Source organism: Heptranchias perlo, chromosome 3 (assembly GCF_035084215.1).
Source record: "Heptranchias perlo isolate sHepPer1 chromosome 3, sHepPer1.hap1, whole genome shotgun sequence".
NCBI lineage: Eukaryota > Metazoa > Chordata > Chondrichthyes > Hexanchiformes > Hexanchidae > Heptranchias > Heptranchias perlo.
In genome coordinates, this window is record NC_090327.1 from 2,233,068 (window position 1) to 2,257,667 (window position 24,600).

Consider the following 24,600-nt stretch of genomic DNA (forward strand, 5'->3'; position numbering starts at 1 on the left):
CCACGGAAAACAACCCCAGCCTATCCAATCTCTCCTCGTAGCTGCAATTTTCAAGCCCTGGCAACATTCTTGTAAATCTTCTTTGCACTCTCTCCATAGCAATTACGTCCTTCCCGTAATGTGGTGACCAGAACTGCTCACAATACTCCAGCTGTGGCCTTACCAGCATTTTATACAGTTCCATCTTCAGCCAGAAGTGCCGAGTGGATGATCCATCTCAGCCGCCTCCCGATATCCCCACCATCACAGAAGCCAGTCTTCAGCCAATTCACTCCATGTGATATCGAGAAACGGCTGAGTGCACTGGATACAGCAAAGGCTATGGGCCCCGACAACATCCCAGCTATAGTGCTGAAGACGTGAGCTCCAGAACGAGCCGGGCCTCTAGCCAAACTGTTCCAGTACAGCTACAACACTGGCATCTACCCGACAATGTGGAAAATTGCCCAGGTATGTCCTGTCCACAAAAAGCAGGACAAATCCAATCTGGACAATTACGGCCATCAGTCTACTCTCAATCATCAGCAAAGTGATGGAAGGTGTCGTTGACAGTGCTATCAAGCGGCACTTACTCATTGATGAAGCAGTTGAAAATGGTTGGGCCTCGGACACTGCCCTGAGGAACTCCTGCTGCCATGTCCTGGGGCTGAGATGATTGGCCTCCAACAACCACTACCATCTTCCTTTGTGCTAGGTGTGACTCCAGCCACTGGAGAGTTTTCCCCCTGATTCCCATTGACTTCAATTTTACTAAGGCTCCTTGGTGCCACACTCGGTCAAATGCTGCCTTGATGTCAAGGGCAGTCACTCTCACCTCACCTCACCTCTGGAATTCAGCTCTTTTGTCCATGTTTGGACCAAGACTGCAATGAGGTCTGGAGCTGAGTGGTCCTGGCGGAACCCAAACTGAGCATCGGTGAGCAGGTGATTGGTGAGTAAGTGCCGCTTGATAGCACTGTCGACGACACCTTCCATCACTTTGCTGATGATTGAGAGTAGACTGATGGGGCTGTAATTGGCCGGATTGGATTTGTCCTGCTTTTTGTGGACAGGACATACCTGGGCAATTTTCCACATTGTCGGGTAGATGCCAGTGTTGTAGCTGTACTGGAACAGCTTGGCTCGAGGTGCAGCCGGTTCTGGAGTGAATTGAATTGGCTGAAGACTGGCTTCTGTGATGGTGGGGATATCGGGAGGAGGCAGAGATGGATCATCCACTCGGCACTTTTGGCTGAAGACGGTTGCAAACGCTTCAGCCTTGTCTTTTGCACTCACATGCTGGACTCTGCTATCATTTAGGATGGGGATGTTTACAGAGCCTCCTCCTCCCGTTAGTTATTTAATTGTCCACCACCATTCACGACTGGATGTGGCAGGACTGCAGAGCTTTGATCTGATCTGTTGATTGTGGAATCGCTCAGCTCTGTCTATAGCATGTTGCTTCTGCTGTATAGCATGCATGTAGTCCTGTGTTGTAGCTTCACCAGGTTGGCACCTCATTTTTATGTATGCCCGGTGCTGCTCATGGCATGCTCTTCTACACTCCTCATTGAACCAGGGTTGATCCCCTGGCTTGTTGGTAATGGTAGAGTGAGGAACATGCCAGGCCAAGAGGTTACAGATTGAGGTGGTTTACAATTCTGCTGCTGATGGCCCACAGTGCCTCATGGATGCCCAGTTTTGAGCTGCTAGATCTGTTCTGAATCTATCCCATTTAGCACGGTGGTAGTCGCACACAACACGATGGATGGTGTCCTCAGTGCGAAGATGAGACTACATCTCCACAAGGACTGTGTAGTGGTCACTCCCACTAATACTGTCATAGACAGGTGCATCTGTGACAGGTAGATTGGTGAGGACGAGTTCAAGTGGGTTTTTCCCTTTCATTTTGGTTTGCTCACCACCTGCCGCAGGCCCAGTCTAGCAGCTATGTCCTTCAGGACTCGGCCAGCTTGGTCAGTAGTGGTGCTACCGAGCCACTCTTAGTGATGGACATTGAAGTCCCCCACCCAGAGTACGTTCTGTGCCCTTGATACCCTCAGTGCTTCCTCCAAGTGGTGCTCAACATGGAGGATTGATTCTTCAGCTGAGGGAGGACGGTAGGTGGTAATCAGCAGGAGGTTTCCTTGCCCATGTTTGACCTGATGCCATGAGATTTCATGGGGTCCAGAGTCAATGTTGAGGACTCCCAGGGCCACTCCCTCCTGACTGTATATCACTGTACCGCCAGCTCTGGTGGATCTGTCCTGTCGGTGGGACAGGACATAACCAGGGATGGTGATGGAAGTGTCTGGGACATTGGTTGAAAGGTATGATTCTGTGAGTATGGCTCTATCAGGCTGTTGCTTGACTAGTCTGTTGGACAGCTCGCCCAATTTTGGCGCAAGTCCCCAGATGTTAGTGAGGAGGACTTTGCAGGGTCGACTGGGCTTAGTTTGCCTTTGTCGTGTCCAGTGCCTCGTGGTTTGATGCAGTGTGGTTTGTCCGATTTTCTTATCAATTTTTGTAGTGAAATTATAGAACCGAGTGGCTTGCTCGGCCATTTCAGAGGGTGATTAAAAATCAACCACATTGCTGTGGGTCTGGAGTCACAGACTAGACTGGGCAAGGACGGCAGCTTTCCTTCCCTGAAGGACATTAGTGAACCAAGTGGGTTTTTAATGACAATCTGGTAGTTTCATGGCCACCATTAATGAACCCAGCTTTGTGTTTAATTAACAATTTAAATTCCCCAGCTGCCGTGGCAGGATTTGAACTCATGACTCCAAATTATTAGTCCAGGCCTCTGGATTACTAGTCCAGTAACATAACCACTATGGTACTGTAGCAAGATTGCCCTGGATTCTCCTGGACTTTACGGTTGAGAAAGGCATGGATGTTAGGGAACTTGGGGAAATAAATAGTGATGTCTTGAGGAGTGTACATATTACAGAGAGGGAGGTGCTGGAAGTCTTAACGCGCATCAAGGTAGATAAATCTCCGGGACCTGATGAAATGTATCCCAGGACGTTATGGGAGGTTAGGGAGGAAATTGCGGGTCCCCTAGCAGAGATATTTGAATCATCCACCGCTACAGGTGAGGTGCCTGAAGATTGGTCGGTAGCAAATGTTGTGCCTTTGTTTAAGAAGGGCGGCAGGGAAAAGCCTGGGAACTACAGACCGGTGAGCCTGACATCTGTAGTGGGTAAGTTGTTAGAGGGTATTCTGAGGGACAGGATCTACAGGCATTTGGAGAGGCAGGGACTGATTAGGAACAGTCAGCATGGTTTTGTGAGAGGAAAATCATGTCTCACGAATTTGATTGAGTTTTTTGAAGGGGTAACCAAGAAGATAGATGAGGGCTGTGCAGTAGACGTGGTCTACATGGACTTCAGCAAAGCATTTGACAAGGTACCGCATGGTAGGTTGTTACATAAGGTTAAATCTCACGGGATCCAAGGTGAGGTAGGCAATTGGATACAAAATTGGCTTGACGACAGAAGACAGAGGGTGGTTGTAGAGGGTTGTTTTTCAAACTGGATGCCTGTGTCCAGCGGTGTGCCTCAGGGATCGGTGCTGGGTCCGCTGTTATTTGTTATTTATATTAATGATTTGGATGAGAATTTAGGAGGCATGGTTAGTAAGTTTGCAGATGACACCAAGATTGGTGGCATTGTGGACAGTGAAGAAGGTTATCTAGGATTGCAACGGGATCTTGATAAATTGGGCCAGTGGGCCGATGAATGGCAGATGGAGTTTAATTTAGATAAATGTGAGGTGATGCATTTTGGTAGATCGAATCGGGCCAGGACCTACTCCGTTAATGGTAGGGCGTTGGGGAGAGTTATAGAACAAAGAGATCGAGGAGTACAGGTTCATAGCTCCTTGAAAGTGGAGTCACAGGTGGACAGGGTGGTGAAGAAGGCATTCGGCATGCTTGGTTTCATTGGTCAGAACATTGAATGCAGGAGTTGGGATGTCTTGTTGAAGTTGTACAGGGCATTGGTGAGGCCACACTTGGAATACTGTGTACAGTTCTGGTCACCCTATTATAGAAAGGATATTATTAAACTAGAAAGAGTGCAGAAAAGATTTACTAGGATGCTACCGGGACTTGATGGTTTGACTTATAGGGAGAGGTTAGACAGACTGGGACTTTTTTCCCTGGAGAGTAGGAGGTTTAGGGGTGATCTTATACAAGTCTATAAAATAATGAGGGGCATAGATAAGGTAGATAGTCAAAATCTTTTCCCAAAGGTAGGAGTGTCTATAACGAGGGGGCATAGATTTAAGGTGAGAGGGGAGAGATACAAAAGGGTCCAGAGGGGCAATTTTTTCACTCAAAGGGTGGTGTCTGGAACGAGCTGCCAGAGGCAGTAGTAGAGGCGGGTACAATTTTGTCTTTTAAAAAGCATTTGGACAGTTACATGGGTAAGATGGGTATAGAGGGATATGGGCCAAGTGCAGGCAATTGGGACTAGCTTAGTGGTATAAACTGGGCGACATGGACATGTTGGGCCGAAGGGCCTGTTTCCATGTTGTAACTTCTGTGATTCTATGACTGATTAACCTCCTGGATCCTGCAGGGAGAAAAATCATAGGAGCATTGAAAGATTATACTGGGCTGAATGATTCTATGTAAAGAAAGTGGTGCATTCAATGAAGGGACTTCCATCCAACAGTAATGTTCAGAGACACAAGTGAAGATGTTACTTGTCAAATCTTTTATTGAATATTCCAGAATGTTCTGCAATAATCAGTGCAGGTGGAAAATACAGTACACCATCACAACACATTTCAAATTAACAACACCCAGGGCTTTCAGCAGAGATTGGGAGCAAATGGATCCAGGAGATACCCTGCGAGTCGTCACAGCCATTCCTCAAAGGAGAGACCCTTTCAAAAGCCCCAATCTTCCCATTACAAGCAATTGCACCGTCCCACCAACGACATCAGAAGGGAGAGACAAAAAATACTCAAGTACAATAAAAAGATTCAGACTGGAAAGCACCCAGGATTGGTGGACCTGCTGGAGGGCAGATTTGGGATCTGAAGGCCACAAACCCATTGGGAATTTGTAGAATTGAATACAGATGAAATCAGATCTTGAAAACCCCTGACTTTCTCGAACTCCCATCATCGTTGTACCATGGGAGGGTGGGAGAAGGAAAACTCAATGGACCTTTGTCCTTTTTCAATCCAGCAATTCCTTTCTACAATATGGAAAGGGGTGAGCTGAAGTTTCTCCCAGGAAACCCAGACTGATCTCAACAATTTGCCCCCTCCAGATAAAACTTCCCAGGATCAAGATGAAGAGTTTCATCCTTTACCTCTCCCTGTACCCAAGCCAATGTGGAGGTGGGGTTTTTTTTTGAAGCTGTGTGGAAAGAGTTAAGACTGACATGTACCATGCAAAGGGCCTGAAACAAAAGCTGAAAATGCTGGAAACAGAAATCAGGCAGCATGTGGGGAGAAATGAAAAAAGGTGTAATTTCAGGTACAACTCTTGGTCAGGCCTGGATCAGTTCCGATCCCTACTGCATGTTAGAAGCACTTGCGATGGACTATGGAGGGCCCAGACTCATCGTACTCCTGCTTACTGATCCACATTTGCTGGAAGGTGGAGAGAGAAGCCAAGATGGAGCCTCCGATCCACACTGAATACTTCCTTTCGGGTGGAGCAATGATCTTGATCTTCATTGTGCTCGGAGCCAAGGCAGTGATTTCCTTCTGCATCCGATCAGCGATACCTGGGAACATGGTTGTTCCACCAGACAAGACAGTGTTGGCATACAGATCCTTCCTGATGTCCACATCACATTTCATGATGCTGCTGAAAGTGGTCTCATGGATCCCAAGCGATTCCATCCCAATGAAGGAGGGTTGGAAGAGTGTTTCTGGGCAGCGGAAACGCTCATTGCCGATGGTGATGACTTGGCCATCAGGGAGCTCGTAACTTTTCTCCAAGGATGAAGAAGAGCTGGCCGTCTGCATCTCCTGTTCAAAATCCAGGGCCACGTAGGAAAGTTTCTCTTTAATGTCACGCACAATCTCCCTCTCGGCTGTGGTTGTGAAGGAGTAGCCACGTTCAGTCAGGATCTTCATCACGTAGTCAGTCAGATCCCGGCCTGCCAGGTCTAGTCGCAGGATGGCATGAGGCAAGGCGTACCCTTCATAGATTGGCACAGTGTGGGACACACCATCACCAGAATCTAGTACAATGCCAGTTGTGCGACCGGAGGCGTACAAGGACAGCACGGCTTGAATGGCAACATACATGGCTGGTGTGTTGAAGGTTTCAAACATGATCTGGGTCATCTTCTCCCGGTTGGCTTTGGGGTTCAGAGGTGCCTCTGTGAGGAGAACAGGGTGTTCCTCTGGGGCCACTCGCAGCTCATTGTAGAAGGTGTGGTGCCAGATCTTCTCCATGTCATCCCAGTTGGTCACAATCCCATGCTCGATTGGGTATTTCAGGGTCAGAATCCCTCTCTTGCTCTGGGCTTCGTCACCAACATAACTGTCTTTCTGACCCATTCCTACCATCACGCCCTAGAATGGGAGACAAAGCAAAAAAATGAAACAAAGGATGTTACATCCTATCAGAAGCTAGAGGAAGCTTAACTGAGGGCTTTCTGCTGGAGGAAGCCACTATGGCAGGTTGATAAATCAACTGCTTAGGCCTCGCACATTTGTCGGGATGTAGGCATCGCTGGCAAGGCCGGTTTAAGTGTCCATCCCTAGTTTCCCTGATAACAGAGAGTGTCTTGCTAGGCTGCTGCAGAGGGCAGTTAAGGGTCAACCATGTTGGTGTGGGGACTGGAGTCACATAAGCCCAGACTGGGAAAGATGGCAGGTCTCTTTCCCCTAGAGACATTCGTGAACCAGTGGGGCTTTTACAACCTTCTGTTGAAAGAATTCAGCTTAATCCATTTTCTCATCTTTATTGTGCTGGTTGGAAATACTGGCCTTAAGTTATCTCAACCGTCCTGAATTTAATATTGCTGGCATTCTAAGGAGGGAAAAAAATTAATTCTCCTTGTCTCCCCTCTGGTTCTTTTGCCAATTACCTTAAATCTGTGTCCTCTGGTTACCAACCCTCCTGCCACTGGAAACAGTTTCTCTTTATTTACTCTACCAAAACCACTCATGAGTTGGAACATTAAGTCTCCTTAACTTCCTCTGCTCTCAGGAGAGCAACCTCAGCTTCTCCACATAACTGAAGTCCCTCGTTTCTCACCCCCACCCCGTCTGCTAGTTATTCACAATTGGATGGGCAAGAGGAGAGGGGAACGGAAGGACTGTGTTGCACCAGCCACAAGCTAAGATGTGTTTTATGTCAGAAGAATGCTGGAAACGACAGTACAAGATTAGGACCACTTATGGCAATCAGATGATGAGACTAAGTTCTCCGCCCTTGCTATGAACGGTGACTGCCCAGATTTGGGCATTGGTTCAAATTCCATTACAACAGGAACAAGGAGGCAGTCTCTCCCACTGAGCTTACTGGAAGATCAGGCACGAAAAAGAGGCACCAGGGCAGGATAGGTTTCGAAGAGATGAGCAAGGTTTGTAGCACCCAGCCTTGCACACTAAATATATAGGGCAAGAAAGACAGGTTATAAAGTGTCAGCCAAGAGACAATTAAACCACTCCCACACTAAGCAACAGACACTTACCCACATCTTGACTATGATTGTCACTGGCCAGGCTGGCATTTATTGCCCATTTCTGGGAGGGGGAGATGAGGAGTATGATTTTCAGCTGCTGAGATTTAATCTTTCTCCTCTCCAACAACAAAAAAGGAGGAAAAAAATTGGTGAGATCTTGCTGTGCACAAAATGGCTGCTGCATTGTCTTCAAAACCAAGGCACATGAAGCACAGATGGGAAAAGGGGCCATTTACAAACAAAACTTGTTTCCCCCCCATCCAAACCTCACCCCAATTTTTTCCTCCTTTTGCACAAGTATTATCCTGCCTCAGTGGGTAGCACTCTTTCCTGAGTCAGTCAGACAGTTCTGGGTTCAAGCCCCAGTCCAGAGACTGGAGTCCAGGGTGATAGAAGTTTGGAACTCTCTTCTGCAAACAGCAATGACACTAGCTCAATTGCTAAATTTAAATGTGAGATAGATAGCTTTTTGGTAACCAAAGATATTAAGGGATATTAGCCAAAGGTGGGTATATGGAGCTAGATCACAGATCAGCCATGATCTTATCAAATGGCAGAGCAGGCATGAGGGGCTGAATGGCCTACTCCTGTAGTTATAATCTATGCAGACACTCCAGTGCAGCACTGGAGAAGATGAGAAGTTAAACCAAGCTCCCAACTCTGTGCTCAGGATAATGTAGACGATCCCATGGCACTATTTGAAGAGTCGTCGGGTGTTTTCCCAGTGTCCTGGCCAACATTCACAACACAAAACTGGTTAATCTTCTCATTTGCTGTTTGTGGGACCTTGCTGTGCACAAATTGGCTGCCACTTGCACCTGTGACAAGGCTGCGAAATGCCTTGGGATGTCCAGTGGATAAGACAGTATAGATAAATTAAAAAGGTTTCCTTTCCCACTGACAGCACTGGGATTAGTTCCATGGGTGGGTGTACCTCACTCAGGTCATTAGTAGGCAAGTTTACACAATCAGTAACAAAATATTTAGCCACAACCCAATCCTTGGAACAGTACACACCCAACAGGATACTGCTCAGGAGATGGAAGAGGGACATTCCAACATCTTCCAACAGGGGGCATCTAATTATAGTCTACGAGATGTTTTGGGAGCTTTCAGTCAATACAGACCTGGGCATCATATTGCCACAGTTTAGTGTTACACAAAGTGGGTGCACACTAAACAGACCTCCCAATTTCCACCCACCCTTTAAAAAAGGATTCACCGAGTTACATCAAAACTACAGTAGAGAAACAGGCCATTCGGCCCAACTGGTCTATGCCGGTGTTTATGCTCCACATGAGCCTCCCACAGTATTTCATCTAACCCCATCACCATATCCTTCTATTCCTTTCTCCCTCAGTGTTTATCTCGCTTCCCCTTAAAATGTATCTGTGCTATTTGCCTCAACTACTCGTTGTGGTAGTGAGTTCCACATTCTAACCACTCTGGGGGAAAGAAAAGTTTCTCCTGAATTCACTATTGGATTTATTAGCAACCATTTTATATTTATGACCTCTCCCCCACAAGTAGAAACATTCTCTACATCTACCCCATCAAACTCCATTATTTTAAAGGCCTCTATCAGGTCACCCCTCAGTTTTCTCATATCCAGAGGAAAGAAAGAGTCCCAGCCTGTTCAGCCTTTCCTGATAAGGGTATCCAGTATCAACTATCTTCCTTTACCAAGACTCTGGCAGCATCTTCTTCCTTGGTAAAGACAGATGCAAAGTACTCATTTAGTACCTCAGCCGTGCCTTCTGCCTCCATGCATAGATCTCCTTTATGGTCCCTAATCAGCCCCACCTAGTTGCCCCACTTTTCACCCTTGTTGGAATGTATCTTGCCTGTACCAGAATCATCTATAAAGGCTGCCCACTGTTCAACTACAGTTTTGCCTGCCAATCTATGATTCAATTATCCAGGCCAGATCTGTTCTCATCTGACTAAAATTGGCCCTCCTCCAATTGAGTATTTTTACTCTAGATTGCTCCATGTCCTTTTCTACAGCTATTCTAAACTTTATGATACTATGATCACTGTTCCCTAAATGCTCCCCCACTAACACTTGCTCCACTTGGCCCACCTCATCCCCTGGAACCAAGTCCAGCAATGCCTCCTTCCTCGTTGGGCCAGGAACACTTCAAAAATGTCTCCCCTTCTTTGCCCCTTATATTACTGTCCCAGTCTATATTGGGAGAGTTGAAATCCCCCATTATCACTACTCTATGGCTTTTGCACCTCAAATTTCCCTGCAAATTTGCTCCTCTATATCCTCCCCACTAGTTGGTGGCTTTAGCATACACCCAGTAGTGTAATGGCACCTCGATTGTTCCTCAACTAAGGAAATAGATTCTGTCCTTGACCCCTCCAGGACATCCTCTCTCTCCAGCACTGCAACATTCTCCTTAATCAATACTGCCACCTCCACTCCCACCCTATCTTTCTTGAAGACCTTGTATCCAGGAATATTTAGATCTAATCCTGCCCTTTTTTGAGCCAGGTCTCTTATTGCCACATCATATTCCCATGTGGCTATTTGCACATGCAGCTCACCAACCTTATTAACCACACTTAGTGTGCACATGCACAATGCACCGCAAACTAGTCTTAGACTTTCTTGGTCGACCCCACCTAATACCTAATCTTTCTTACTCTAGGGCTATCCGTCTCTCCTGATGGGAGTAAAAAGGAAGTAGTAAGGTTAGGTGACAGTAATAGTTCGGGGGATAGACACTGTTCTCAGCAGCCAAGAGCGTGAGTCCCAAAGGCTGTGTTGCCTGCCCGGTGCCAGGGTTAAGGACATCACCTCTAGGCTGGAGGGGAACTTGGAGTGGGAGGGGGAGGATTCAGTTGCCGTGGTCCATGTAGGTACCAACGACATAGGTAGGACGAGGGAAGAGGTTCTGCTGAGAGTTTGAGCAGCGAGGGACTAAATTAAAAAGCAGTACCTCAAAAGGTAAATCTCTGGATTATTACCTGAGCCACGAGCAAATTGGCACAGAGTCAATAGGATCAGGGAGATGAATGTGGGAGAAGTGGGTTTTGATACTGATGCCAGTGTCCCATGAACTGGGGAATGAGAGAGATATTCTGTCAGGATCGACTTCACCTTAACTATGTTGGGACCAGTGTTCTGGCGAATCGAATAACTAAGGCTGTAGATACCTGAGACGGGGAGAAGCAGATACTTGGACCAGGAGTACGGGCCCTGGAGAAGGTTTAGATTTTCCCGTCGAGGCTCGCAAATCCCGGTTAAAACGGGAACAGGAATCAAATCCCCTCTCCTCTCCTCCCCCCACCCTTTCCACTGTGCAGGCTCACACTGCAGACTGGAGACCTGCGCATAGTGATCAGGATGTGGATAGTGATCAGGAAAGAGGTGGAGACTTTAAACCGCCTGGAACGTGGGTGGGCCAACGACACGTGTACACAAGTTGTGACACTGAGAGTGCCCGGGGGGGGGCAGGAACTTGTCCAAACGTAAGCAGCAGGTAGACTGAGCATTCCATACCTTATATGGAAGAAAAGTCAAGCACAGGAGAGTACTGGGTGTGGGAGAGGCAGAGGGGAGAATTAGTGAAGGGGGAGGGGACCGCTCAGGGTGAGAGACTTCGTTCTGGGGGAGGGAGCAATTTCCAGCCTCTTCAGCAACATTAGTAACAGGAGCAGGCCATTCAGCCCCTTGAGCCTACTCTGCCATTCAATTATGATGTGGAGATGCAGGTGATGGACTGGGGTGGACAAATGTAAGGAATCTTACAACACCAGGTTATAGTCCAACGGTTTTATTTGAAAATCACAAGCTTTCGGAGATTATCCCCTTCGTCACCTGACGAAGGAGATAATCTCCGAAAGCTTGTGATTTTCAAATAAAACCGTTGGACTATAACCTGGTGTAAGATTCCTTACATTTGCCATTCAATTAGATCATGGCTGATCTGTATCTTCACTCCATCTCCCCGCCTTGGTTCTGTAACCCTTAATCCCCTCACCCAACAAAAATCCATCAGTCTCAGTTTTGAAAATTTCAATTGACCCCCGGCCTCAACAGCTTTCTGGGGAGAGAGTTCCAGATTCCCACTCCCCTTTGTGTGAAGAAATGCTTTCTGACATCACCCCTGAACGGCCTGGCTCTAATTTTAAGGTTCTGCCCCCTTGTTTTGGACTCTCCCCCACCAGAGGAAATAGTTTCTCTCTGTCTACCCTATCAAATCCTTTAATCATCTTAAACCCCTCGATTAGATCACCCCTTAATCTTCTACACTCGAGGGAATACAAGCCCAGTCTGTACAACCTGTCCTCGAAATTTAACCCTTTTAGCCCCGGTATCATTCTGGTGAATTTGGGCTGCACCCCCTCCAAGGCCAATCTGTCCTTCCTGAGGTGCGGGGCCCAGAACTGAAGGCAGTCTCTCCAGATGTGGTCTGACCAGAGCTCTGCACAGCTGGAACATCACTTCCTCCCCTTTGTATTCCAGCCCCCGAGATAAAGGCCAACATCCCATTCACCTTTTTGATTGCTTCTTGTACCAGGTGGCCAGCTTTAAACGACTTGTGTACCTGGAGCCCCCAAATCTCTCTGCTCCTCCACAGTCCCTAGTTTCTCACCATTTAGAAAATACCTCGATTTGCTCAGGAGATGAGAGCTCCGCCATTTTCCACCTGGTTTGATCCACTCTGTTGGCCCCCTGCCCCTCGCCCTCTCACTCCCCAACCTTTGCTCACTTGGACAATGCTGGTGTTTCGGGCGAGGCCATTCTGGAGGATTTTTTCTTTCCAAGTGGAGATAACTCACTGAACTGAACCAGCTCAGCGGCTCTGAAATACGAGGGGCCAATTTCCCGTACACGCTGGGTTTCTCAATACGTGCAGCCTGTGAACGAGAAACCACGGAGAATAGGCACCGGGGCGTGATCAGAAACCTTTGACCGTGACAAACTTTGTTGGGACGCTGGTATTTTGATTGCAAACTTGCTCGTGCTCCATTGCCGCACTTTCCCCTGGCCGATACACGTCAGACTGTATCACTGACTGGATCGACACCAGGAAGTGTTCGATTGGAATAAGAGCATGAGCAGGTTTGTAATCAAAATACCAGCTCACCAAAGAAGTTTGTCACCTACAAAGCATTTCTGTTCAACCCCCAGCTTTAAACCGGGAGGGAGACTTTTAGTTGAGTGTTTAATCTCCAATCTGAGCAGTGTTTTTAAATCAAATAAAAATAAGAAACCATGGTTATAGTTACAGATTTGACCTAGTTCGTGTGAGAATGTGCATAGGAACACAGGAACAGGAGGAGGCCATTCAGCCCCTCAAGCCTGTTCCGCCATTCAATCAGATCATGGCTGATCTGTATTCTGTATCCACCTTGGTTCCCTAACCCTTAATACCCTCACCCAACAAAAATCTATTTTCAAATTTTCAATGGACCCCCAGCTTCAACAGCTTTTTCATAGAATCATAGAAAGGTTACAGTACAGAAGGAGGCCATTCGGCCCATCGAGCTCCTGCCAGCTCTCGCTATGAGCAATCCAGTTAGTCCCACTCCCCCGCCCTTTCCCCGTAGCCCTGCAAATTTTTTTCTTTCAGGTACTTATCTAATTCCTTTTCGAAATCCATGATTGAATCTACCTCCACCACCCCCTCGGGCAGTGCATTCCAGATCCTAACCACTCGCTGTGTAAAAAAGTTTTTCCTCATGTCGCCTTTGGTTCCTTTGCCAATCACCTTAAATCTATGTCCTCTGATTCTTGACCCTTCACCAATGGGAACAGTTTCTCTCTATCTACTCTGTCTAGACCCCTCATGATTTTGAATACCTCGATCAAATCTCCTCTCAACCTTCCCTGTTCCAAGGAGAACAATCCCAGCTTCTCCAGTCTATCCACGTAACTAAAGTCCCTCATCCCTGGAATCATTCTCGTAAATCTCTTCTGCACCCTCTCTCAGGCCTTCACTTCTTTCCTGAAGTGCGGTGCCCAGAACTGGACACAATACTCCAGTTGTGGTCGAACCAGTGTTTTATAAAGGTTCATCATAACTTCCATACTCTATGCCTCTATTTATAAAGCCCAGGATCCCGTATGCTTTTTTAACCGTTCTGTGTGTGCGTGCATATGCATGTTGTGTGTGGATGCTTGTACGTGTGTGCATGTGTGTGCGTGAGTGTGTGTGAGAGTGCATGTATGCATGTGCATGTGCGTGTGTGAGAGTGCATGTATGCATGTGCATGTGCGTGTGTGAGAGTGCATGTATGAGAGTGCATGTGTGAGAGTGCATGTGTGAGAGTGCATGTGTGAGTGTGCGTGTGTGAGGGTGCGTGTGTGAGAGTGCATGTGTGAGAGTGCGTGTGTGAGAGTGCATGTGTGAGTGTGCATGTATGAGTGTGCGTGTGTGAGAGTGTGTGAGAGTGCGTGTGTGAGAGTGCGTGTGTGAGAGTGCGTGTGTGAGAGTGCGTGTGTGAGGGTGCGTGTGTGAGAGTGCGTGTGTGAGGGTGCGTGTGTGAGAGTGCGTGTGTGAGGGTGCGTGTGTGAGAATGCGTGTGTGAGAGTGCGTGTGTGAGGGTGCGTGTGTGAGAGTGCGTGTGTGAGGGTGCGTGTGTGAGGGTGCGTGTGTGAGGGTGCGTGTGTGAGGATGCGTGTGTGAGAGTGTGTGAGAGTGCATGTGTGAGAGTGCGTGTGTGAGAGTGTGTGAGTGTGCGTGTGTGAGTGTGCGTGTGTGAGGGTGCGTGTGTGAGAGTGTATGTGTGAGGATGCGTGTGTGAGGATGCGTGTGTGAGAGTGCATGTGTGAGAGTGCGTGTGTGAGAGTGTGTGAGAGTGCATGTGTGAGTGTGCGTGTGTGAGGGTGCGTGTGTGAGAGTGCGTGTGTGAGTGTGCGTGTGTGAGAGTGCGTGTGTGAGAGTGCGTGTGTGAGAGTTCGTGTGTGAGAGTGCGTGTGTGAGTGTGCGTGTGTGAGAGTGCGTGTGTGAGAGTGTGTGAGAGTGCATGTGTGAGAGTGCGTGTGTGAGAGTGCGTGTGTGAGAGTGCGTGTGTGAGAGTGCGTGTGTGAGTGTGCATGTATGAGTGTGCGTGTGTGAGTGCATGTGTGAGAGTGCGTGTGTGAGAGTGCGTGTGTGAGTGTGCGTGTGTGAGAGTGCGTGTGTGAGAGTGCGTGTGTGAGAGTGCGTGTGTGAGAGTGCGTGTGTGAGTGTGCGTGTATGAGTGTATGTGTGAGTGTGCATGTGTGAGGATGCGTGTGTGAGAGTGCGTGTGTTAGAGTGCGTGTGTGAGAGTGCGTGTGTGAGAGTGCGTGTGTGAGAGTGCGTGTGTGAGAGTGCGTGTGTGAGTGCGTGTGTGAGGATGCGTGTGAGGATGCGTGTGTGAGGATGCGTGTGTGAGGGTGCGTGTGTGTGAGTGTATGTGTGAGGATGCGTGTGTGAGGATGCGTGTGTGAGAGTGCGTGTGTGAGAGTGCGTGTGTGAGGATGCGTGTGTGAGAGTGCATGTGTGAGAGTGCGTGTGTGAGGATGCGTGTGTGAGGATGCGTGTGTGAGAGTGCGTGTGTGAGAGTGCGTGTGTGAGAGTGCGTGTGTGAGGATGCGTGCGTGAGGATGCGTGTGTGAGAGTGCGTGTGTGAGGATGCGTGTGTGAGAGTGCGTGTGTGAGAGTGCGTGTGTGAGGATGCATGTGTGAGGATGCGTGTGTGAGAGTGCGTGTGTGAGAGTGCGTGTGTGAGAGTGCGTGTGTGAGGATGCGTGTGTGAGAGTGCATGTGTGTGAGAGTGCGTATGTGAGAGTGCGTGTGTGAGTGCGTGTGTGAGAGTGCGTGTGTGAGAGTGTATGTGTGAGAGTGCGTGTGTGAGGATGCGTGTGTGAGAGTGCATGTGTGAGAGTGCGTGTGTGAGGATGCGTGTGTGAGAGTGCATGTGTGAGAGTGCGTGCGTGAGGATGCGTGTGTGAGAGTGCGTGTGTGAGGGTGCGTGTGTGAGGGTGCGTGTGTGAGAGTGCGTGTGTGAGAGTGCGTGTGTGAGGATGCGTGTGTGAGAGTGCGTGTGTGAGAGTGCGTGTGTGAGGATGCGTGTGTGAGTGAGAGTGCGTGTGTGAGAGTGCGTGTGTGAGAGTGCGTGTGTGAGGGTGCGTGTGAGAGGGTGCGTGTGAGAGGGTGCGTGTGTGAGAGTGCGTGTGTGAGTGTGCGTGTGTGAGGGTGCGTGTGTGAGGATGTGTGTGTGAGAGTGCGTGTGTGAGGGTGCGTGTGTGAGGGTGCGTGTGTGAGGGTGCGTGTGTGAGGGTGCGTGTGTGAGGGTGCGTGTGTGAGGGTGCGTGTGTGAGGGTGCGTGTGTGAGGGTGCGTGTGTGAGAATGCGTGTGTGAGGGTGCGTGTGTGAGGGTGCGTGTGTGAGGGTGCGTGTGTGAGGGTGCGTGTGTGAGGGTGCGTGTGTGAGTGTGTGTGTGAGGGTGCGTGTGTCAGGATGCGTGTGTGAGGGTGCGTGTGTGAGGGTGCGTGTGTGCGGATGCGTGTGTGAGAGTGTTTGAGAGTGCATGTGTGAGTGTGCGTGTGTGAGGGTGCGTGTGTGTGAGTGTATGTGTGAGGATGCGTGTGTGAGAGTGCGTGTGTGAGAGTGCATGTGGGAGTGTGCGTGTGTGAGTGTGCGTGTGTGAGAGTGCGTGTGTGAGAGTGCGTGTGTGAGAGTGCGTGTGTGAGAGTGCGTGTGTGAGAGTGCGTGTGTGAGAGTGCGTGTGTGAGATTGCATGTGTGAGTGTGCGTGTGTGAGGGTGCGTGTGTGTGAGTGTATGTGTGAGGATGCGTGTGTGAGAGAGCGTGTGTGAGAGTGTGTGAGAGTGCATGTGTGAGAGTGCATGTGTGAGTGTGCGTGTGTGAGAGTGTGTGAGAGTGCATGTGTGAGTGTGCGTGTGTGAGGGTGCGTGTGTGTGAGTGTATGTGTGAGGATGCGTGTGTGAGGATGCGTGTGTGAGGATGCGTGTGTGAGAGTGCGTGTGTGAGAGTGCGTGTGTGAGGATGCGTGTCTGCGGATGCGTGTGTGAGAGTGCGTGTGTGAGAGTGCGTGTTTGAGAGTGCGTGTGTGAGTGCGTGTGTGAGGATGCGTGCGTGAGGATGCGTGTGTGAGAGTGCGTGTGTGAGGATGCGTGTGTGAGGATGCGTGTGTGAGAGTGCGTGTTTGAGAGTGCGTGTGTGAGAGTGCGCGTGTGAGTGCGTGTGTGAGGATGCGTGTGTGAGAGTGCGTGTGTGAGAGTGTATGTGTGAGAGTGCATGTGTGAGGATGCGTGTGTGAGAGTGTGTGAGAGTGCGTGTGTGAGGATGCGTGTGTGAGAGTGCGTGTGTGAGGATGCGTGTGTGAGAGTGCGTGTGTGAGAGTGCGTGTGTGAGGATGCGTGTGTGAGAGTGTGTGAGAGTGCGTGTGTGAGGATGCGTGTGTGAGAGTGCGTGTGTGAGGATGCGTGTGTGAGAGTGCGTGTGTGAGGATGCGTGTGTGAGAGTGCGTGTGTGAGAGTGCGTGTGTGAGGATGCATGTGTGAGGATGCGTGTGTGAGAGTGCGTGTGTGAGAGTGTATGTGTGAGAGTGCGTGTGTGAGGATGCGTGTGTGAGAGTGCGTGTGTGAGGATGCGTGTGTGAGAGTGCGTGTGTGAGAGTGCGTATGTGAGAGTGCGTGTGTGTGAGAGTGCGTATGTGAGAGTGCGTGTGTGAGAGTGCGTGTGAGAGGATGCGTGTGTGAGAGTGCGTGTGTGAGGGTGCGTGTGTGAGGATGCGTGTGTGAGAATGCGTGTGTGAGGGTGCGTGTGTGAGGGTGCGTGTGTGAGAGTGCGTGTGTGAGAGTGCGTATGTGAGAGTGCGTGTGTGAGAGTGCGTGTGAGAGGATGCGTGTGTGAGAGTGCGTGTGTGAGGGTGCGTGTGTGAGGGTGCGTGTGTGAGGGTGCGTGTGTGAGGGTGCGTGTGTGAGGGTGCGTGTGTGAGGGTGCGTGTGTGAGGATGCGTGTGTGAGGGTGCGTGTGTGAGGGTGCGTGTGTGAGGGTGCGTGTGTGAGGGTGCGTGTGTGAGGGTGCGTGTGTGAGGGTGCGTGTGTGAGGGTGCGTGTGTGAGGGTGCGTGTGTGAGGGTGCGTGTGTGAGGGTGCGTGTGTGAGGGTGCGTGTGGTTGAGGTGGATGAATGTATTTGTCAAACGATGTGGGGTTTATGCCGCTCTCACCTGATGAGGTTGGGAATGCACTGAGGGAGATACAGAGAGAATCACAATGTTCTGGGGAGGGGCTTTGCTCTCCCCCCCTCCCAACTCCCTCCAGATTCCCCCAGAACGAAGTCTCTCACCCTGAGCGGTCCCCTCCCCCTTCACTAATTCTCCCGTCTGCCTCTCCCACACCCAGTACTCTCCTGTGCTCGACTTTTCTCCCATATAAGGTATGGAATGCTCAGTCTACCTGCTGTGTTTGTTTGGACGAGTTCCTGCCCCCCGGGCACTCTCAGTGGAACAACTCACCCCTCCCGTCTCACTGTCTCGGGTTCAGTCTTCCTGCTCTCTCCCTGCCCATTTATCTCAAACTGTTGGTCACCCTTTGCTGCTTTCCCAGGCTGGACCTGCCCGTCTGGACCGCGGCTGAGGGCAGAGCGGGGCAGCGGGGGGGGGAAGGGGTAGCGTTTCCTCTTGTAATCAGACTATTGGAGGGAGGGCACGGGGATAATGAAATGGTCTCCACACCTCATGGTCCTGTTCACAAGACCACATTTGTCCAGCTGTGATTCCCTCTCCCGAGAGCAGTGGCTCTCACCGGGCTGTGTTCCCACACGGGGCAGTAACCCCCCTGCACCTCACACAACCCATTCTTCTACATACACCCCAGACGATCAGCGTCAGCCGACTATTCAACCATAGGGAGCATCAACATCAAGCCGGATCCTCGTCTGCCATCAATAGAGACACACTCACTCACACACTCACACTCACTCACACTCACACACTCACACTCACTCACACACACTCACACTCACTCACACACACTCACACTCACTCACACTCGCACACTCACTCACACACTCAAACACCCACCCAATCACACTTAGACTCACACACACACACACAATCACACTCACACACACACTTTAATGTACTAAACATGCCTTTAATGTAGTAAAACCTCCCAAGGTGCTTCACAGGATCGATTATCAGACAAAATTTGACACCGAGCCACGTAAGGAGATATTAGGAAAGGTGACCATAAGCTTGGTCAAAGAGGTGGGTTTTAAGGATCATCTTAAAGGAGGAGAGAGAGAGGGCGAGAGGTGGAGAGGTTTAGGGAGGGAATTCCAGAGCTTTGGGCCGAGGCAGCGGAAGGCACGGCCGCCAATGGTGGGGCGATTAAAATCATACATACGCACACACATACGTAGACACAAGTACATACTGACACACAGGTTTACACACACACACACATTTACACAGATACTCACTCACACCTGTGTATATGTGTGTGTCGGACGTACAGTAGCAAAGTGCTTATATAACGGTATTAATAATCATGAGTTCAAATCACATTGTGGCAGTTTTAAAAAATCTGCAATATAAAAATCTCGGATTAGTAAAAGTGACCGTGAAGCTATCGGATTGTCGTAAAAACCCAACTGGTTCAGTGATGTCCTTCGGGGAAGGAAACCTGCCGTCCTTACCCGGTCTGGGCCTGCACGTGACTCCAGTCCCCACACCAATGTGGTTGACTCTAAACTGCCCTCTGAAGTGACCCAGCAAGTCACTCAGGGCAACCATGGGATGGGCAATAAATGCCGCCTTCCAGCACCGCCCACATCCCGAGAATGAATATAAACACACTGTGGTCCAATAACAATAACTACCTTAACCTGACCTGCGACGCCAGCAATAAGTTGAACGACTTTCTTACATAGAATTTCCAGCACAGAAACAGGCCATTCGGCCCAACAGGTCTATGCCGGTGTTTATGCTCCACACGAGCCTCCTCCCTCCCCTCTTCATTTCACCCTATTAACTATGGTCGGATGAGAATGATGGCTCAGAAAACCATTTAAAGGGTACAGGGGATTCTGAAAGGAGAAGGAGTGTCTCCATTTGTTAACGAGACCCTAACTGATCTCAAAGATTTCTGGATTCATGTGGATTAGGTTCATGACCCTAACCTGCTTAGGGTACGTGTTATAGACTTTTGGGGTCAAGGGGCACGCTGTGACGAGGGACTCCCAATACAAATGGCTAAAGCTTCTGATATCCGTTTCGCGGGGAAGTTTAATTTGCCAACAATCCACTGGCACAACGGTGAGATTTATAGAAATCATACAGGACTGCTTCCTAACTCAAGTGTTAATGAAGTAACCAGGTATCAGTTGTGGCTCACACTCTCTCCTCTGAGTCAGAAGGTCATGGGTTTGAGCCCCACTCCAGTGACTTGAGCCCACATTCCAGGCCGACACTCCCAGTGCAGTACTGAGGGAGTGCTGCACTGTCAGAGGTGCCGTCTTTCAAATGAGATGTTAAACTGAGGCCCCGTTTGGCCTCTCAGGTGGATGTGAAGGATCCCACGGCATGACTTTGAAGAAGATCAGGGGAGTTCTCCCCGGTGTCCTGGGCCAATATTTATCCCTCAACCAACATCACTAAAACAGATGATCTGGTCATTATCACATTATTGTTTGTGGGATCTTGCTGTGCGCAAATCGTCTGCCACGTTTCCTACATTACAACAGTGACTACACTTCAAAAGTACTTCATTGGCTGTAAAGCAGTTTGAGACATCCTGAGGCTGTGAAAGGCGCTATAGAAATGCAAGGGTCGTCTTCTCCTTCAGGATAGCCATGTACTTTGTGTTCAGTGGTGATTCTAACACTGGAATGATATTGCAGGGCTATGGGGAAAAAGTGGTGGGATGGGATTAACTGGATTGCTCGATGGGCCGAATGGCCTCCTTCTGTGCTGTTATGATTCTATGAAACCTCGCTTAAAACACCTTCTCCACCCAGAAAGGTTTAAAAAGCTGTGTCTATCTACTTCGGAGACGCTTAGACTACTGGGTGACCTGATAGATATTTAAAATAATTGGCAAAGGAAGCAGAGGGGAGATGAGGAGAATTCTTTTTTTAACGCAGCGGGTGGTGATGATCTGGAATGTGCTGCCCGAAAGGGCGGTGGAGGCAGATTCAATCGCGGCTTTCAAAAGGGAATTGGATAAATAGTTGATTCGGAAGAATGTGCAGGGCTGTGGGGAAAGAGCAGGGGGGGATGGGACTGAAAATCAGTGATATGCAGGAGGCCCGAATTGGAGGAGGGCAGAGATCTTGGAGGTTTGTGGGGACTAGACTGTGTTCATATTGTCAGATCAGTTCAGGTTAGGGAGGACCAGGGCCGAACTACGTTCGACGTCAGTCGAGGTCTGGGCCCATATGTGACTCCATTCCGGCACCAACGTGGTTGACTCTTAACTGCCCGCTGGAGTTGCCTAGCAAGCTCCTCAAACTGCTACAAACACAGACTGCAGAGGTCCAGGAGGGAGGCCCACCGTCACCTTCTCGGGGCAACTCAGGATGGCCAATAAATGCCGGCCTTGTCAGCGACGCCCACAATTAATTAAAAAGAAACAAGTCCGATCGCTCGTGTGGAATCCCATCACCCGACCACACGTCCTGCTTTATTTTCCTGTCTTGTTTTCACCAGGTGGTCACCGGGATTTCCCGTTCAAACCCGGGTAGGTGTTTACCGTAAGGCTGTCCCTTTAAATGCCGAGGCGTGCCTGAGACTGCTCTGCTGGTGAATGACCAAATTAGGTAATTTCACTGCAGCTTGTGAAAGTCAGTGCCAGGAATGGGTGTGGTTTAACCCTTGGCGTGCTGGAAGCTTTCCTTCATAGTGTTCCCATTGTTCCAGTGCTTCCCCCCTCCTCCTCTCCCCAAGGGGCTGACACTTGTTGGCGTACCTGGACATTCGAACCCCACCAGGACCCTGGATCCGACTTTCGGATGAGACGTTAAACCGAGGCCCCGCCTGCCCCTCTCAGGTGGATGGTAAAAGATCCCACGGCCACTGTACCAAGAAGAGCAGGGGAGTTCTCCCTGGTGCTCTGGGCCCAATATTTATCCCTCCACCAACATCACTAAAACAGATTATCTGGTCGTTATCACACTGCTGTTTGTGGGATCTTGCTGTGCACAAATTGGCTGCCGCGTTTCCTACATTACAACAGTGACTACACTTCAAAAATACTTCACTGACTGTAAAGATTTTTGGGACGTCCTGAGGTGGTGAAAGACGCGATAGAAATAGAAACATAGAAAATAGGAGCAGGAGTAGGCCATTCGGCCCTTCGAGCCTGCTCCACCATTCAATACGATCATGGCTGATCCTCGATCTCAATACCATATTCCCACTCTCTCCCCATACCCCTTGATGCCTTTTGTGTCTAGAAATCTATCTCGCTCCTTCTTAAATATATTCAGTGACTCGGCCTCCACAGCCTTCTGTGGTAGAGAATTCCACAGGTTCACCACCCTCTGAGTGAAGAAATTTCTCCTCATCTCAGTCCTAAATATCCTACCCCGTATCCTGAGACTGTGACCCCTCGTTCTGGACCCCCCAGCCAGGGGAAACATCCTCCCTGCATCCAGTCTCTCTAGCCCTGTCAGAATTTTATATGTTTCAACGAAATCTCCTCTCATTCTTCTAAACTCGAGTGAATACAGGCCGAGTCGACCCAATCTCTCCTCATACGACAGTCCTGCCATCCCAGGAATCAGTCTGGTGAACCTTCACTGCACTCCCTCTATGGCAAATATATCCTTTCTTAGGTAAGGAGACCAAAACTGCACACAATACTCCAGGTGTGGTCTCACCAAGGCCCCGTATAACTGCAGTAAGATATCCTTGCTCCTGTACTCAAATCCTCTTGCAATGAAGGCCAACATACCATTTGCTTCCTAACTGTTTGCTGCACCTGAATGTTTGCTTTCAGTGACTGGTGTACAAGGACACCCAGGTCCCTTTGTACATCAACATTCCCCAATCTATCACCATTTAACTAATACTCTGCCTTTCTATTTTTCCTTCCGAAGTGGATAACTTCACATTTATCCACATTATACTGCATCTGCCATGTATTTGCCCACTCACTCAACTTGTCTAAATCGCCTTGAAATGGGAGTCTTTCAAGTTTTTCTTTTTATTTGGGCATTCGAACCCTAGCAGGACTCTGGGATGAGTTATCGTTGCTTCCATGAGAGCCTAGACAGTGAGTATTGACCGGCTATTCGACTGCAGAGGGGGAACACTTTCCAGCAGGGTTCCCCGCGTTCTCTTTCCCCCCTCTCTAGCTCAAGGGCGCTGTGGCCAAGTTAAGCCCCTCTGCTGTCGCCTTGGCTGAATTAACTCAACACAAAACAGGGATCAAGGCTCAGTCCTGCCAGCCTGTGTGAGTCAGCTCCATGCCTGGTGTGTCTTTTAGCGATTAGACCAGCATGGTGGGGCCTGGTTTCCAGTTTCAAGTCCCATTCACCCATCAGCCCCTGTGCTCGCTGACCTACATTGGCTCCTGGTCCATCAACGCCTGGAATTTAAAATTCTCATCCTTGTGTTCAAATCCCTCCATGGCCTCCTCCCTCCCTATCTCTCTAACCTCCTCCAGCCCTACAACCATCCGAGATCTCTGCGCTCCTCCAATTCTGGCCTCTTGCGCATCCCCCGATTTTAATCGCTCCACCATTGGCGGCCGTGCCTTCAGCTGCCGAGGCCCTAAGCTCTGGAATTCCCTCCCTAAACCTCTCTGCCTCTCTCTCCTCCTTTAAGACTCTCCTTAAAACCTCTCTCTTTGACTAAGCTTTTGGTCACCTGTCCTAATATCTCCTTATGTGGCTCGGTGTCAAATTTTGTTTGACAATCGCTTCTGTGAAGCGCCTTGGGATGTTTTACTGTGTTAAAGGTTCTATATAAATGCAGGTTGTTGTGGTTGTCGCACTGAATTAATTATAATTGCCCTCAGACTATGATGGATGTTGAGGGGGGATTGATGGGGACGGCCCCACTGTGAGGCGGTAATTTTAACTTTGGGTGGAAGTGTAAAACGGGGGATATCCGTGGGGGATGGCGGACGGTGAGAGGTGCCCGCCTTCGCCCGTGTGACCTCACAGTGACGGCCAGTGTCGTCCAACAATTCCCCAGAAACAGTCCAGACCGACGGGCCCCACACGAGAGGGGGGTGAAACCCCGACTGAGGATTGGAATTGGAGTGGCTGTGAATCTCCTGGGGGATTTGAGTTGGGAGCGAGTGGCCGCTCTTGTTAAACGTGTCTCCTGCACTGTGTGGATGGGAGGGAGGAACGTGGAGTTCCTCAGGCCCATCGACCAATCCTAATTACTGCTCCGTGCAAGGCCGGAAGCTGCCTGTATCCTACGGGTCAGTTACCCATTCCCGAGTCACCACCTGACAGGGATGGAAATTGGTGAACATTGGAACAGGAGGAGGCCATTCAGCCCCTCGAGCCTGTTCCACCATTCAATTCGATCATGGCTGATCTGTATCTTAACTCCATTTACCCACCTCGATTTCGTAACCCTTAACACCCTTACCCAGTCTCAGTTTTGAAATTTCCAATTGACCCCCGGCCTCAACAGCTTTTTGGGGGAGAGAGTTCCAGATTCCCACTCCCCTTTGTGTGAAGAAATGCTTCCTGACATCACCCCTGAACGGCCTGGCTCTAATTTTAAGGTTCTGCCCCCTTGTTCTGGACTCCCCCACCAGAGGAAATAGGGTAGAAAGAGAGAAACTATCAACTCCTTTAATCATCTTAAACCCCTCGATTAGATCACCCCTTAATCTTCTATACTCGAGGGAATACAAGTCTCGTCTGTGCAACCTGTCCTCGTAAATTAATGAGTTAAATGGTTAAACCCAACAGCAAATATTAATTAATACTGAAAATAAATAACAAAGCAGGGGCGGGGAAAGTTTATGTTTCAA

General features: G+C 49.4%; 1 protein-coding gene across 1 annotated transcript in view; it reads right to left on the reverse strand.

The window, feature by feature from the left end:
- Positions 1–4,688: 4,688 nt before the first annotated feature.
- The window catches only part of LOC137309373 (actin, non-muscle 6.2-like), a 51,400-nt gene continuing 31,488 nt past the window's right edge, over positions 4,689–24,600 (reverse strand). Inside the window, exon 3 of the mRNA XM_067977632.1 lies at positions 4,689–6,528. Coding sequence (XP_067833733.1) covers positions 5,524–6,528 — 1,005 coding nt within the window. The 3' untranslated portion in view covers positions 4,689–5,523. The remainder of the gene's footprint in view (positions 6,529–24,600) is intronic.